Here is a 17,069-nt window from a genome sequence, read left to right as displayed (position 1 = left end):
TTAGAGACCTCATAATACTCGTTCATTTTCTTTTCATTTATTTGACTATCATTGACTTGAAATATGATAAATTATTGTCGATCATGAAACATACGGCTAAATACAGAATAATGGAACTGTCTACAAATTATGATCTGACTTAGGAACATAGAAACATAGGAAGTAGGAACAGAAGTAGGCCCAAAATGGCCGATCGAGCCCGCTCCGCCATTCAATGAGATCATGGCTGACCTAATTTATGACCTCACTCCACCTTCCTGCCTTCTCCCCATGTCCCCTAATTCCTCTTGTAAGTAGAGTGTTGTTTCTTCTTTCTTTGGCTTGGCTTCGCGAACGAAGATTCATGGAGGGGGTAAAAAGTCCACGTCAGCTGCAGTTGTTTACTCATAATAGTACTACACATTGCTTCGTGCAAGAATTTCCATTTCATCATGAGCAGGATGGTTATTGTTTCTTGGGATTTTAGAAACAGGTAACTTCTTTTAAAATGAGAGGTCTATTGGGGCATAGAAAAAAGTTTAAGAGCTTCCAAGTAGAATACCCAAGGAATATCTTATATTCAACAGAGTGGAAACAGATTAAAAGTGAACGACGATTATTCAGAGAGAAACCATTGCAGGTAGAGAACTCCGTACTGAAATGCTGATTTTTTTCCCCTCTAGCACGGTCACTTGATTATTAGTTCGAACAATCTTTATTTCCCTTCGAGCTTTGATGGCAAGTAATTTAATGATATAAAACACAAAAATGCTGGAGGAACTCAATGTCCCTAGGAGATAAAGATATGTAACCAACATTTCGGGTGAGACCTGTGGACACTGCGAGACTATAATTACAGTCTGCGGACGTTCATGTTTTCCTTCATTTGAGAAAACTTGGTTGCTTTGAAAGTTTGTGCCCTAACCCAATATATGTACACACACACAGTTCTAACAGGTTGCTTCCTTGTCATAAGTATTAGGAAACCAATTCCGAGATGGGGCTCCACCAATATGCAAAGTAGCAAGAAGATAGTCAGTCTAGACAGCCTTTTGGTGCAGGTGGACGATGAGTTGATGGTTATTTCTGTGTGCGTCAACAGGAAGATTGGACCTCAGAATCATGGTTCTTAGTTTTTTAATGCATGGGGAAAGTCTATGGTGTCTTGAATCTATGCCTGCACTCGGAGAAATCCTGTTGATCCCACTTATCTCACCATATAGTCTCTCACACATGCCAATCAATTCCATCTTGAAATTTTATTGAATGACATACATCAGCAGTAATCTACAACAGCTAATTCCATATCAACTAACATGTCTCCAAGGTATGGGTAGAAACCAGAGCAAATGGGAAACCCACGTAGTCAAGTCAAGTCACTGTTAGTTATCATTCATACCATGCTCTCACAGTAGAGATGAGATAGCGTTTCTTCAGGACCACGCAGCATATTTACATAAATATAAGTTAGAATATAAGGCAAACAGATTAAAATGTTAAGATATATAGAGTAAAAATCCATGGTACTTACACTTTTGTTTTGGAAATTCAGGAGCCTGATGGCTTGTGAAAAAAAAACTGTTGCCCAATCTGAACGTAAGGGCTATGGTACCTCCTACCAGATGGCAGAAGGGAGAACAGTTTACATGAGGGTTATGTGGAATCCTTCACAATGCTTATTGCCTTTTGCCTGCATCGAGTCCTTCATGGTAGGAAGTGAGCCCCCAAGGATCTTTTCGTTGAACCTAAAAACTCCACACGCTGCTTCCAAGGTAGGTTTGAACCTTAAGTCACTGGAGCTGTGAGACAGCAGCTCTATTAGTGGTGCAGTTGTGCTGATTTTACCCAAATATTGAATCAATATGGGTAATATAGCTGGCATAAACATTAGCTGAGAATTCCATTGGACAGCAGAATACTTTGTGTTACATGATAGAATTTTATTGTTCATGAGCATTTCCAAATTGGTTCCTGGTCCTCCATGCTACTGTACAGAGGGAGTTGGATATACTTATCGATGTCCACATTGGGACACTACGGCAAAGCTTGAAGAGGATTAATCTAAGCCAGGCAAAATTGACTGGATCTTTGCAATGGTAGCTCCCCTTTAAGTTAACTACTTAACTCTTCTCTCACATCCTACAACACCATGAATCTCTGTGGTGTCCATTACTAACTGGCATCCTGCTCTAAGGTGGACCCACCGTGCAAATCTACTCCCTCCCAACTCCAGGCCATTAGAATAGCGCACACCTCCAACACCTTGATCCATCTCTTGATAAACCACTTCTCCCTGACTTGTTCAAAACTTCCCTCCTATTTCCACTATCCCTCCCCAACCAGGAACCTTCTCTAAAGAACATTCTCTTTCTCACTGGAAATTGGCTGAGTTTTGTAGCATAATAACATTGTGTATCAATACATTAAGTCATCCTTTATTGACATTCAATAGTTATTTATAATATCTGCAAATGATGTACAACCTGATAGTATGGCCAACATAACTGGTCTTTGGCAGTAGGGCAGATTGAACCATGGTCAATTGTTAATGATGTTTTAAATCTGTTTAATTCTTTATTCCATTACCTACCCAAAAAAGGTGTGAACATTGTAAGCAGGAGTGGAAACTTGGGGAGAAGGACCAGTAAAAAGGCTGATTAATAACAAAGTAACACTCAGTGATGAGTGTTGGGTCAGTTACGGTTCAAGAGACATGTTTCCAACCATAAACTCAAGATTAATTAAATTTATCCAAAAAAATGAACATACAACATGGAACATTAAAGCACAATATAGGCCCTTCAGGCCTTCAGCTCAATAATATTGTGCCTACCTAGGTAAACCTATTCCATCTAATCCTCCCTCCCTCACATCCATAACCCTCTTTATTATTACACAGTGTTCCTATATAAGATTCTTCTAAATGTCCCTTTTGCACCAGCCTTCACCACCACCCCTGGTAATGCCTTGCAGGCACCCACTACTCAATGAGAAAAGAAAAACAAAATGGTTGACTAGTTTAACAGTAAAGTGGGAAAGAAGAATTGACCTTTATGAATTGTTCCAAGGTAAATGTAAATAGACGGAGACAACTTCCAGTGTATTTCCTTCCTTCTACACTGCATTGCACAAGGCTGATATCCACATGAAGTAGAGAAAGTTCTCTACTCACCAAGAGCAAGCCTTCATTGTGGTCTTGCCCATTTATAGCATCTGTCACCAGGTGAAATGTATTTCTTTTGGCATTTGTCAAATGTAACTGCCCAGTTAGACTCATTTTTTTTCAAAAACAAATTTGAGTCCCTCAAGACCCTTCCACCATTCAATCACAGTTGATTGCTTGGCCCCAATTCCATTTACCTGCCTTTCATCCACAGTCACACAACAAAATTCTCTCAGTCATAACCCTGAAATTATAAAATGGCCCAGTGTCCATAGCCATTTGGGGAGAAAAATCCAGATTTGTAAGGAATAAAATGTTTCTTGATTTTAGAGTCATTGATACATTGGATTATTCCAATCAGTGGTTTATGTGAGCCATTCCCTTTGTCTAACGACAATGCACATAAGAATTATTTGAAGTGGTATTTTAAAACAAACAATTGGGGATTTCCTGCTGATTCTAAATGGCTTGAGTTAGACTCCTAAAAGAAAAGATTATATCAAGTATTTCAAGAACAAAGTCGATCAATCCCTTCTGATGTTTATTTCTCAATTCCTTAGTTAAAACAGATTTAAAAAAAGCTTGAGAATACTCAAGTATAAGAAAGCTTCTTTTAAAACCAATCACATTTTGGAAGTTAATATTTTCTGACCAAAGATTCAGCTTCGGAGGCACGTATTGCAATCAATATGACATGCATTGCATTGCAAATGAGTTATCTTGCAACTTTACAAGGTGGTGTTAGAACAACTTAAAACCACAGACTAAGATCTATGGCACTAAGCAAGTTGAATATGTGTTAAACTGTGAAATTTTCAGTCATATATTATTTCTTTTCCACTGAAGAAGCCATCATGCTGACAATGAATTTCACTGCCATTTAACAGAGCTGGAAACATTTTATTTCTCTGGTGTTATTTCTTTTCTTTCTTTTGCAACATCAAGCTCACATCCTTGCATTTCTGTGTGCTTTGAAAATCAGTGTCAATAATTGTAGAATCTTTGCTCTGGCATTGTAATACTCGTCCTTTACAAGAAACTCCGTTGTCTATTCATTTGGTAGTAAAATTAAACATTATGTTGCATGTTGTCTGACAGAATATAGGAATTCATAAGTAGACCTTTCATTTTTGGGGGATTATATGCAGACAAATGTGATTGTTGACATTGCATTGATAACTGATGTTATGGAACTGAATATTTTGCTTTAATATTCTAGTAGTTTGATAGAGAATCAAACACCCTCAGTCCATTTTCTAACAAGTAAGATTTTATTTCTTTCTATAACCATTTTTGGAATGCTTATTATTTGTTTTGTTTTAATATAATTTGAATTTTAGTCACAGTTTTAGTGTCATTTTGTACCAAAACTGAAATCATTTAATAGATTTGACTTATGTTAATGAGATTAGGAGTCTTTGGCATTTTTAAATATAAATATTTTTTCCGTTTAGCTGATGTAAATGTAATAAAACCTGGTTTCACATCCCATCTTTAATAAAAAGAATAGCAAAAGGGAAGCAGTAATTAATAAAGAAATAGAATGTTGAATCAGAACATTTCATATTGAAACTGAATAATATTCTGTACAAATGGTGCAACAGAAGCAATCTCCACTTTTAGCCATTGGTTTCCGTAGAGAAATGCACAAAATTACTAATTGCCATGAGCTTGACCCCCAGTTTTGAAGGACTGCATTCCGAAATAAAAGAGAAACTTGGACTTTTTGAACATAAAGAAAACAAATTTTTCATGTGCATTAACATGGGCAGCATGCATTTCCATCACTAATTGTCCTTCAGATGGGGTCAGTGACCTGCCATTTTTTTTATGACTTGCAGTCTTTCTAATGAAGCAAATGGGGGGAGTTCCAGGGTTTCACTATTAGTGATGCTGAAGGACTGAATGCTGTCACAAGATGTAAGAGCTTAAGTGGGCACATTGGCCCATCAAGTCTTCTCCACCATTCCAGTCATGAGCTGGCCCATCCTCCCACTCAGCCCCACTCCCTGGCTTTCTCCCAGTTACCCTTGAAACCCTGACGAATACCTGTCAATCCGTGCCTTAAATACACCCAATGAACCACACCAGCCCACGACAACAAGTTCCACAGACTTACGACCCTCTGACTAAAGAAATATTTCTGCATCTTTGTTTTAAATTGATGCCCTTTTATCCAGAAGTTGTGTCTTAGAATCTCCTACCATGGGAAACATCCTTGCCACTTCTACTTTGTCTAGGCCTTTCAGCATTCAAAATGCCTCTATGAAGTTGTCTAAGTTCTGCTGCATGCAGACATGAGCTGCTTTATTTGCTGAGGAATTGTGCATGGGATTGATCATTGTACAACCCCCAGTAAACATTCCTAATTCTCACTATAATTGATAAACCAGCTGAAAACAGTGGGGCCTAGGATGTTTTCCTGAGGAACTTCTGCATTGATGTTCTGAGGAGAGATGATTGACTCTCAATGATCAGTTTTCTTGTGTATGAGTTATAACTCCCACCATTGAATTTTATTCCCTCTCAAGCCCATTAATTTCAGTTCGACCAGAGCTCGTAGAGCCCCAATATAAAATGCTGTGACCAGCTTGTTAAGGAAAATCGCTCTTACTTCATCTTAGGATTTCAGTTCTTGGATTCAAGTTTTGAACAAAACTGTGATGGGATTGGAAACTGAGCATCCTAGTGAAACCCAAATCGAGTATTGGTGAGAAGGTTATTGTTTGGTATGTGATGTAATTAGAAGGGTGTTAAGTTGGGTTAGTTACATTGACAGAGATAAGTTAAAGGTTGATTCTGTTTTCAAGTTTAAAGATAATTAAAAACAACTTTTGTTTAAGTAACTATGAGTCTTGGTGAATGTCTGTTGCTGCTGGGTTTTGGGGTTCTTTGGGGTCGTTACAGGGCAAGTGTCACTTTATTAAACTGTACATAATTTATTTCATTATTTTGAGATGAATGATTGGCCAGAAATAGCCAGAATGAACATGTTGTGCTTTTCTGAAACAGAACATAATAGGACATTTATGACATTATTGAGTAAATGCCAGTGTTGAGCTGCACCTGTGAAGAAACATAGTCAATTATATCGAAGGGACAAATCCAGTAAAGCTCATTTATATTAGTAAAAGATGTTGCAGAAACTTCCAACCACACTCAACACTGATCCAGCTACCTGCACTGTTACAATGAGGTACAATTCAAACTTGAGGAAAACCACCTCAACTTCCATCTAGGCACATTTATCCCTAATGATCCACACACTCACTCACTATTACAATCTGTATCAGAACTGGCGTTTCTTCCAATCATCATTTTGGCTCAGTTTTTCATCTTTTTAGACTTCTCAAAGACTGGAGATGCTGGAATCTGGAGGAAAACCAGTCTGCTGGTTGAATTCAGTGGGTTGAGCAGCATTGCGACAGGACCCCTCTTGATGAAGGATTCTAATTTGAAACATTGACCATTCTTTCCCCCACCCCCCTAGTGATATTGCTTGATCCACTAAGTTCCTCCAGTGGAATTTTTTTCTTTTTTTTTAATTAGTTTGGTCTGGTCTACATTTCTCACTGATCTATGACATAACACAGACACAGACACATAACATTAGCACATAACACAGACAACAAAGTGTTATGTGCATTTAAATGCCACTTTAAATCATTTGTTTTTATCACTTATTCCATCCCAGGCTCCCTGAAGTTACCTGCTACTGAAAAATCTATCTGTTTTCTCTCTTTCCCAGATCTGACAAAGTGTTTTGGACCGTAAATGTTAATAGTTTTGTTCCTCTGATGTTGCAGGATCAGTTGAGTGTTTCTAGCATTTTCTGTATTTATTACAGAAACTCAAAGTGCAGAATCCAGGACAGACAGATGTTGATGCAAGATATAGTTAACGAATAGAATAAACTTCCAGTTTACTTGGGACAAAGTCCTTGGAATCTCTTATGAAACAGTTACATGCTATAATGAAATAACAGTTGATTAATGGAATGAATTAAATTGACTAGTTAAGGCTTCATCTGAAACTTAATTTGTGCCCAGAAAAAAGATCATGTTTTTATTTGTTATTATTTTTTAAAAATAAATGTATTTTTAAAATTTAAAATTTTTAAATTTATATCTATTAATCAGCAATCATGATTTTTCTTTCAACTGATAAATAGTTGGACTATAAATCAGAAAACAATGAAAAGGGAAAACCCCTAATCTAGTTAGATTATTATTCAGAAAGCTCGTTTTCTGATCTCTCTGAATACAATTCCTAATCTAATCCACAATGACCTTGAATTAGGAATTAAGTAAAATATACAGTTATTCTCTTTCTGATGAATGTGAGTCCAAATAGGTCCCAATAATTGTCCACTGTTGAACATGAATTCTCTATGTTTTGCTCTAAGTAAAACACAGAGAGACAGATTCCATGGAATTATAGTCTGAGCTGAAATCTTTCAGCATGTGGAGCCCACAAGGAAAGTGGGAAGTTTCCTTGTGGATTTTAAAATTTAGCATGTATTATTAATTTACAAAAACAGTTCTTGAGCTTTTTGTAAAATTGTCACTTTTTGTAATTCCACTATTTTAATGGTTTTATGGTTCTATATCCAAGTTGAGATGGCTGATTGTTCAACTGGTACATGTAGCTGAAAATTTAAATATGACATCAAATCAATTTTCCTGTGAACTGATCCAGGGAACATCAACATCTGATGATGATGCAAACCTAAATTCACGGATATTGACTAACTTTTTAACGTACTTTATAAAATTATGAGATTTTGGAAACCAAACACAAACCAACTTGAATTGAGAATTATTTCTTCATCTTGAAAACAGAGGAGGAGGTGGTTTAGTTAAAATGTAGCAGTTCTAAATCCCACACCATTCCTGGCTATAGATGAGACCGATGCCAAATATTGACAGGAACTGTATTAATAAATGCAAATTTGGGCCAAATGCCATACTCTGGAATCAATTAGAACCTTCTCCAGTTAGTAACACTTAGGTAAGTTGTGCGCTTACCACTTACCCTTGACATTCAATGGCATTGCTGTCACCGAACTCTCCCCAACCCCTACACTTCACTATTAATTAATATCCTGGGGATTACCATTGGTCAGAAATTTAACTGGATTGACCACAAAGATACCTTAACCACAAGAACAGATCAGAGGCTGATTGACTCACTCTTTGACACATAAAACTTTTCCTCAATCTACAAGTTACAAGTCAAGACTGTAATGGGATACCTAGCTGAGTGCACCTGCCACAATACTCAAGATGCTTGATTCCATCTTGGACCAGTAGTCTGCTAGCATCTTTTCCCTTCACTCATGGTGAACAGTAGTTCCAGTGTGTCTTTCTTTGGCTTGGCTTCGCGGACGAAGATTTATGGAGGGGGTAAAAAGTCCACGTCAGCTGCAGGCTCGTTTGTGGCTGACAAGTCCGATGCGGGACAGGCAGACACGATTGCAGCGGTTGCAAGGGAAAATTTGTTGGTTGGGTGTTGGGTTTTTCCTCCTTTGCCTTTTGTCAGTGAGGTGGGCTCTGCGGTCTTCTTCAAAGGAGGTTGCTGCCCGCCAAACTGTGAGGCGCCAAGATGCACGGTTTGAGGCGTTATCAGCCCACTGGCGGTGGTCAATGTGGCAGGCACCAAGAGATTTCTTTAGGCAGTCCTTGTACCTTTTCTTTGGTGCACCTCTGTCACGGTGGCCAGTGGAGAGCTCGCCATATAACACGATCTTGGGAAGGCGATGGTCCTCCATTCTGGAGACGTGACCCATCCAGCGCAGCTGGATCTTCAGCAGCGTGGACTCGATGCTGTCGACCTCTGCCATCTCGAGTACTTCGATGTTAGGGGTGTAAGCGCTCCAATGGATGTTGAGGATGGAGCGGAGACAACGCTGGTGGAAGCGTTCTAGGAGCCGTAGGTGGTGCCGGTAGAGGACCCATGATTCGGAGCCGAACAGGAGTGTGGGTATGACAACGGCTCTGTATACGCTTATCTTTGTGAGGTTTTTCAGTTGGTTGTTATTCCAGACTCTTTTGTGTAGTCTTCCAAAGGCGCTATTTGCCTTGGTGAGTCTGTTGTCTATCTCATTGTCGATCCTTGCATCTGATGAAATGGTGCAGCCGAGATAGGTAAACTGGTTGACCGTTTTGAGTTTTGTGTGCCCGATGGAGATGTGGGGGGGCTGGTAGTCATGGTGGGGAGCTGGCTGATGGAGGACCTTAGTTTTCTTCCAGGCCAAACATTTTGGCAGTTTCCGCAAAGCAGGACGTCAAGCGCTGAAGAGCTGGCTCTGAATGGGCAACTAAAGCGGCATCATCTGCAAAGAGTAGTTCACGGACAAGTTTCTCTTGTGTCTTGGTGTGAGCTTGCAGGCGTCTCAGATTGAAGAGACTACCATCCGTGCGGTACCGGATGTAAACAGCGTCTTCATTGTTGGGGTCTTTCATGTGTACCATCTATAAAAAGCACTCAGATACTCACCTAGGTTACCTTGGTTCCATCCATAAACTCTATTACCATGAAGCATAATGGTTTCAGGTAGATTATAACACCATCAGCTGTAGATTCTCTTCTAAATTGAAAACCACTCAGCCAAGGAAATATATCACCATTGTCACTGGGTCTAAATCTTAGAACTCCCTCAAAAGCAGCTTTTGTGGATGTACCTTCATCAGCAGGGCTGGAAGGCTCGCCACCACACACCTGTGGGCTTTTCAGACAGACAATAACTGCTCGCCTTGTCAGTGATCCCTAGAACCCCAAAAATGAATACATAAAAGTTGTCCAGACCCAGTTCTTTGGAAGGAAAATCACTTCTCTCCATTTTTCCCAGAGGAGCAAAAGATTTTCTTCAGGTCCTACAAGGAAATTCTCTGTAAATTCTTACAACCTTGTCACCAGGGCCACCACCTGCATCACCTACTTCAGCCACCCCATATGTGAACTTGAACAACAGTGTATTTCAGTACTCATCTTGCTTCAGGAAGCCTTAGTATCAATAAAAGGCCTGTCTTCAGTTTCTTTCATCTAACCTTTTTACTTCCCTTTTTAACAATGCTGTTATAAATAGATCATTTCCCTGCTACATATTCTCTTTCACCCAGCATTCTCTAAGTGTGGTAACAACAACCAAAAATTTAGAGTGCAGATTTTTAAGGGAAAGCCGTCCTGATCATGGAAATCTATGGAAATATTTTGGCTACATTATTTCTTCACGAATCCTGCAGTGGTTGAAAGAGAACCCTCTTAGAGAAACTCACCCTCACATTAGACAGTGTTGTTCTCTAGAACAGTGGTGACACACCTTATAAAACTACCAATCAATAGCTGCAGTGACCTTGGTTTTCGATGCTGCCTGGGTGGATTTTTCAGATTCTTTCTTTGATTGCACGGCTTTCTTCTGAATAGTCCAGTTTCTTACAACATCTCAAACACATTTGGGTTGATAGGTGAATTGGACTCTGTAAATTGCCCTGAGTAAGTAACTGAGTGGGGAGGATTGTGGTGATACACCACTGGCTGACTGCAGGGGGCGACCTGTGTACCAGCAGGAAGAGCACTGGAGGACAGGACAACACCTTGCTGGCTGTCAATCAGCTGACCTGAAGGGACCAAGCCCCACCTGGTCAGCTGCGAATCATCTGCCGGGTTATAAGCCACATCCAGCCCCTCGAGGTCAGTCACTCGGAGTTACTGCCAACTGCAGCAGGGGCCTTAAGTGGAATAAAGCCCATTGATCAGTCTTTAAGTTTTGTGTCTGCTTTTCTGTACGACGGCACACCACAGGGATGTTGATGGAAATGTGGGAAAAATAATTGGGATGTGTACAACTGGGTGCTTGAGTTGAAGGATAGGAGGATTGAGGCTTTTTGTGGGGATCAGATGAACATTTTTGTCTACAAATAAAGCTAAATTTTAAATGTTTTTTTTGTTTCTGAGCTTTTCAAGTTCAAATCCCCTTCATTTCAGGCTTAACCTGGAAGAGGTTACTCATCAATAGGGTCTCTAAGATAGCATAATTCTGTGAATTTTACTAGAATCTCAGAGCTCACCACACTTGGCTGCTCCAAAGAATAAGATAACATTTGAACCTAATGATAAAGCAGGGGAATGATCCCTCATTTTAGAAGCATCCCCCTTTTTGGTTCCTATCAAACAAACAATGTTAAGACCAACGTATAAGATCACAGATAAATTATGGCAACATAGAGAAAACAATCATCTTGGAACTATATCAACATCCCCACCAAAACCACCAAGTAAAATTCCCTGTCTTCAGCAATCAATTGACAAAAAAAATCTCACGTGAATCAAAATATTTCAATAAAATCCTATATTTAAGGTTATTTATTAGGATTGAGGAAGAATTTACAGAATGAATTTGAAAGCATATTATTAAATATCTGAAGTTTGTAGTTTCCATTTGACATCACGTCAATTGATTTTTTTTAAGTGTTCTGTTAAAAATTTAATTTATTTTCAGGAATATTAAATGTTTTTGAAATTATTGATGTTTTGAAAGATTCTCCCCTTCATATATTTTTCTTGCAAGTGCCTGTTTAGCTCAAGGGTAACAACAGCTTCTCTGACTTAGAAGAAAAGAAAGCCCAACATTTCCGTGAAGCCACCCATTGCAAGTTGTGGTTTCAATCTCCAAGCCAGTAACATAAGCATCTAATCTCTGTTGGCTGTGGTAAATAGGACTAGCTCAGGTAAGCAATTTGATCAGCATGGATGAGTTTGGCCAGAGGGCCTGTTTCTGTCCAGTAAAACTCTCTTGATCACTTAAACCCTTTTTGGTTTAAGCTGCTTGGCGTAAGATTTGAAAGGCAGAATTCAACCTTGAATTTTGATACTGTCGTGAGAACTCAAAATAGAAATCATTTCAATTCTATATCCTAAATACATTTGTTACTGTGATCTGCATAAAATATATGTTAAAAACAATGCTTTGACAACATTGGTTTAACGCAAATGAGAAGGTATCCAATGTAGAGGAATGTTCATGAATTATTTAAATCAACTTTTATCAGCACTTATTTCAGGTACTATGAAACAAATGCATAGTACGGATCTCAACAACAAAGAAATAGACACCCGTTAGAATTAATCATTTCAACTAATCAGAATTTGTTACAGGAGTATTCAGAACTGTGATGTACAGATACTGAACAACAGCCAATCTTGCACAACTATATAATCAATTCACAAACCGTAAAAATGTTTTCAATTGACCACTATTTAGCAACATTGATCTATAAATTCTGTACCTTTGGTTTTCGATTTGGCTCCTTTTCTGATGCATTGGATGGCTTTCTTCGCAGCATTTTTTGGGAACTAGAAAAAACGATGTGTATAAATTAGCACGGTTCTGCTTATCTGAAGGAATCTGAGTCACAGGAAAAAAAGTCACGTGGTAGATATTTACTGCAACAACATGGTGTGGACGAGAACTTTAACGTAAATCTTTAGTATCCAACCAGGAAGCAGCAAGTCTTCCTGAGTTCTCTGCCCGTTTCTGCAGCAACATGACCAAGGTGTTTAAAATAACAAGAGGTAACATTAATATTTAAGCTTCACGATTGTTAAAGTTTCATTTGTAAATTTCAATACTTGTAATTAAATATAATGTGAGGTAATAATAAACCATATGTTTAGCTGGATTCTTCACGCATATACTTGGGTAATTTTGAGTGTAGATCATGATTGTGTCAGAGCCAGGTTGGGTTAATAATATTATAAATGGAAAGTTGTCTGACATTTTTGATTTCACAAATACAAAATATTTTAATGCATTTTACTGCACAAAATGCATAGGCTTATTTAAGTTATGTTCTATTTACCAGCGATTAATTTAATGAAATGACATGATATTGCCCAATAAGCAGCTAAATTTTAAATGTTTTTTTTGTTTCTGAGCTTTTCAAGCTAAGTCAGAGAAGCTGTTGTTACCCTTGAGCTAAACAGGCACTTGCAAGAAAAATATATGAAGGGGAGAATCTTTCAAAACATCAATAATTTCAAAAACATTTAATATTCTTGAAAATAAATTAAATTTTTAACAGAACACTTAAAAAAAATCAATTGACGTGATGTCAAATGGAAACTACAAAATCCAGACGTTTAATAAAGATACAAAAGGCTGCAGATGCTGGAGTCTGTGGCAAAACAGAACTGCTGGAACTTGGTGCAATTTTTGCTCAGAGACAAAATTTAATGGAAAAGAAAGTTCCTAATTAAATATCTGTTTGAAAAATGTCACAGGAAGCAGGCAGGCAACATTGTGGTATGAGAAGAAGGTACAAATGAACTAGAACTAAATGAAGAATCATTTAAAGTTCAAAACAACAGGGAACATTTATTTTTAAATTAAACCAAAATCTGGTTTGGATCGCATTATCTGGAGATCTGCTTTAAAAATTAAAATGTATAGAACATTAATCCTTTTGTGCTTGATGAACAAAGCAGAGAGGAAAAGATCTCTTACCACAAGTCCAAAGCCTGTATAATATAGCAATTATTCTTTCTTTTAGTTTAGTATACTATATTATATTTGCTCTTCAAAATGCCATCTTCTCCACATTGAGGAGACAATGGGCAGATTAGGTCATCACACGGTAAAGAAACTTTGTACATTTCACACGTATGTCCCAGAGTTTCAACTAGGGTGACCAGTTCAAACTTACCGAAGTGGAAGACATAAAGAATCAGCATCAGAAACACTCCCCCCCGGTGGGGGTAGGGTGGGATGAGACCTACCTGCTATGCACCATGCGTCACTCTTCCCCCTCATCGCACATGCATAAGCTTGCGCATGTACATGAGAAGAAACATGGCTGCGCACACCAAAATTAAAAGGTAAGTGCCCTTTAAGCCTCTTAATTTGTCCTACACCCCCAAATGGAGGGCAAATTAACGTCTGGCTTGAGGTGCTCAAAAACAGAGGGCTCAAAAACTGGACTGTCCGACCTAAAATCAGACCTCTGGCCACCCTAGTTTCAGCACACATCTCTGAAACCACCATCCTCAACACCAAAGAGGCTTATGGAACAGCATTACTGGCTAGAAATGTCAGTGTACCTGAATGGGTGCATAAAATGACTGTTGATCAATTTGCAAATGACATTTCCTGTCATGGCCCCACTATTGTCAGCTTCATAAAGACCTGAGCTGGAGATAGAGCTCATGTCCTCCAGAAGGATTTGCCTTGAGAATCAATATGACAGAAGATTCAGGAAGTCATTGAGTTGTCGGCTTTCGGGAATCAAAGGGTTGGGATGAGATCAATGAGTGAGGAGTGACCAAACATCGGCCAGTAGGTGGGAGGAACCCTGGCTTGGATATGACCGAGGCAATTGAAGGGTTGGGAGGGGTGGGGTGAAATTGTGAATAGTTTTGAGTATCCGATGCTGGAAAGATAAGCATGGCAATTATCTTAATACTGCGAAGTCCTGGATTGACTGGCATGTTCAATAGTGGTTGGTCCCTCAGAAAAACTGTTCTAATCACCCTACAATGCTCCAAAACTAGAATTTGTATGGGAATTGCTGAAATTAGCAGCACGCACAACTTAAGCTGAAAATATGTTGAATTGGATTTCTGAGTGACATAAAATGACCTGGAAATGATAGTATCTGCAATTCACTCTGTTAAGTAGCTTTTCAATCGTGCTCCACCAAAATAAAGTGTTACATGATTTAATTTTCAGTACCTTGCCTTTTCATTAGGAATCTTATGTCTCTATACCCAGTTCAATGATTCCAGATAATAAACACCATTTATTCAGACAGCTGCTACTTCCTTGTATCTGCCAGGAGCAGTTGCTGGTGATCATTTTCCATTTACTCCTCTGTCAGGGACATCTTTTGTTTGTTATGTACCATTTCTAACACTTCTTTCGTTCCACTCTCATCCCTTTTACCGTTTATCATCCTCATTTTGCAACTTACCACTTCTGTCACCCTCCCAACTGGTGTCTCCTTCTGGATTTGCTTAAGAACCTGGTACCTTTCTATAAACAAGATCAGTCATCCAAGATTTCATCGCATGATGGGAAACGAGGAAAAACTGATATTGGAGGACAGGATCAGTTTGATGGGGGACATCATATTGAAGGTAAAATGATCTTCTGAGGGTGAAGGCAGGCAGGGTTTAAGATGGAGACAAGGTGTTTCACAACATCTATTGTGATTCTGGGATGGATGTGAAAGGAGGAGGACCAACATATGAATAGCTACAGGGACATAGTGAAGGGTCCTGCCAACTGCTGTATACAAAAAGGTGGCAATGTCTGATGAAGTAAATGGAGAAACCCAAACAGTTCCCATAAACTTCTTCAGCATGCAAGAATAAAATAGGACTTCCTGTACCAAAAGCTCAGTGAAAAATAAGTTGTCTTTTTATTTTGTGACAAGGGCACACTCTAAATGTAACCACATCGATCCGAAGAATGGAAATAGTCAACAGTACGATGTTCATTAAGACACACAAGGCACCAAATAATCACCAGTACAAAGTAGCAGTCACAAATTTGATGAAAACCGTGCTGATTTCACTTTGGTTGACAGCTGAGACAAATCTGCTCCAGGGTCAGGAGACTACTGGAATTGAGACTGCACCAAATTTAGTTGCATGAATATTTGTATAATAGCTTATCAAAAGATGATACAGTTTATGTTTGTTTATATTTGTGTCATGTTATTAAGTATGGGATTATCATGTTCACACAGTTAGCTTCTGCATCTGAGTCACAATGTAAAAATGCAGAGAAAACAAAGATAACTTCACAGTGTTCGTCAATAATATTAATGGAAAATTCCGGGGATAGTCAGAGACCAGGCAGCAACCAGATCTGATGAAAAGTGCTAGACCTCAGTCATGAACTCTGCAGTTTTCTCCACAGATGGTACCTTCAGCATTTTCTCTATTTGGTTCAGGTCTCCAGCACCTGCATTTTTTTGTTGAAGGCAGAATTCCCTCAGCAATCACAAAATAGTTCTTCTTTGCTGTTGGAAATTTCATGCAGTCCTGTGGAGGACAAATTTCTGCAGATTTCCTAGCACATAAGCTTACCACTGGTGTGGGTGCAGTAAATGCATGGGTTCCAGTCAGCAGAATGTTTGTGGACAGAAATATAAGTGTAAGGTCATATCCTTTCTCAGTTTAATTGAGCTGATTTAACTGTGTTTTATTAGCTCTTTAGTTCCTTTATATTTTAATCCTGTATTTTTTTTTAATTAGAAACATTTTTTTTTTCTTTAAGTTTGAATGGATTTGAATCCTTGTGAATGACAGGAACATTCACAATGTTGAATTACATTTGACAGTTTTGACAACTGGTAACCAGTTCTCAAAATAAACCAGAGTGCAGGACCGGCAGTTTTGATTAGAAAGGTTCTGCGCTATGCCCTGTGGCCGTGCTGTGAACCAGTTTCACTTGTGTCATAATTACCCACCTACATCCCCTTGCTGTTAAATCTTTATTGCCTGCTTCCTTTCATTTTTTCCTTCTCATCTTCCTTTCCTTCCCCTCGTATGCCAGTGGAAAGCCATCTCCAGGGCGAAGTGGAGTTTCCAGACGAAAATGGAAACCATGAGCGATACCCGACAGCTAGGGCAGGGCCTCAAAGACATAACCTGCTATAAAACAAAATCCGGTGTGGCGTGATATTGCCTTCTGTGCCAGATTCGACCACAAGAACAAGAAAGAACCACACATTGCCTGATGATCCTCTCCTGTCCATATCCGAGGATGAAGTGTGGGCTACATTCAGGAGAATGAATCTGAGGAAAGCATCTGGTCCAGATGGAGTATCCAGTCGAGTATTAAAACTCTGTGTGGACCAACTTAACATCATTATCACAGCTATTTTCAACATCTCTCTCCGGCAGGGTGTTGTACCCACCTGTT

At 38.9% G+C, this 17,069-nt stretch overlaps 1 protein-coding gene across 3 annotated transcripts in view; it reads right to left on the bottom strand.

Moving 5' to 3' along the window:
* The window catches only part of sash3 (SAM and SH3 domain containing 3), a 42,659-nt gene extending 30,116 nt beyond the window's left edge, over window positions 1–12,543 (bottom strand). For 2 of the 3 annotated variants that reach the window (XM_069893221.1, XM_069893220.1), the window contains exon 1: window positions 12,430–12,543. In XM_069893221.1, coding sequence (XP_069749322.1) covers window positions 12,430–12,486 — 57 coding nt within the window. In that variant the 5' untranslated portion in view covers window positions 12,487–12,543. The remainder of the gene's footprint in view (window positions 1–12,429) is intronic. The other variant, XM_069893222.1, reaches the window with a different exon arrangement.
* Between the last annotated feature and the right edge of the window lie 4,526 nt (window positions 12,544–17,069).

The sequence above is a fragment of the Narcine bancroftii genome, chromosome 8 (genome assembly GCF_036971445.1).
Source record: "Narcine bancroftii isolate sNarBan1 chromosome 8, sNarBan1.hap1, whole genome shotgun sequence".
Taxonomy (NCBI): domain Eukaryota; kingdom Metazoa; phylum Chordata; class Chondrichthyes; order Torpediniformes; family Narcinidae; genus Narcine; species Narcine bancroftii.
Note: the sequence above shows the minus strand (reverse complement) of the source record. Positions and strands in the feature narration are given on the sequence as shown.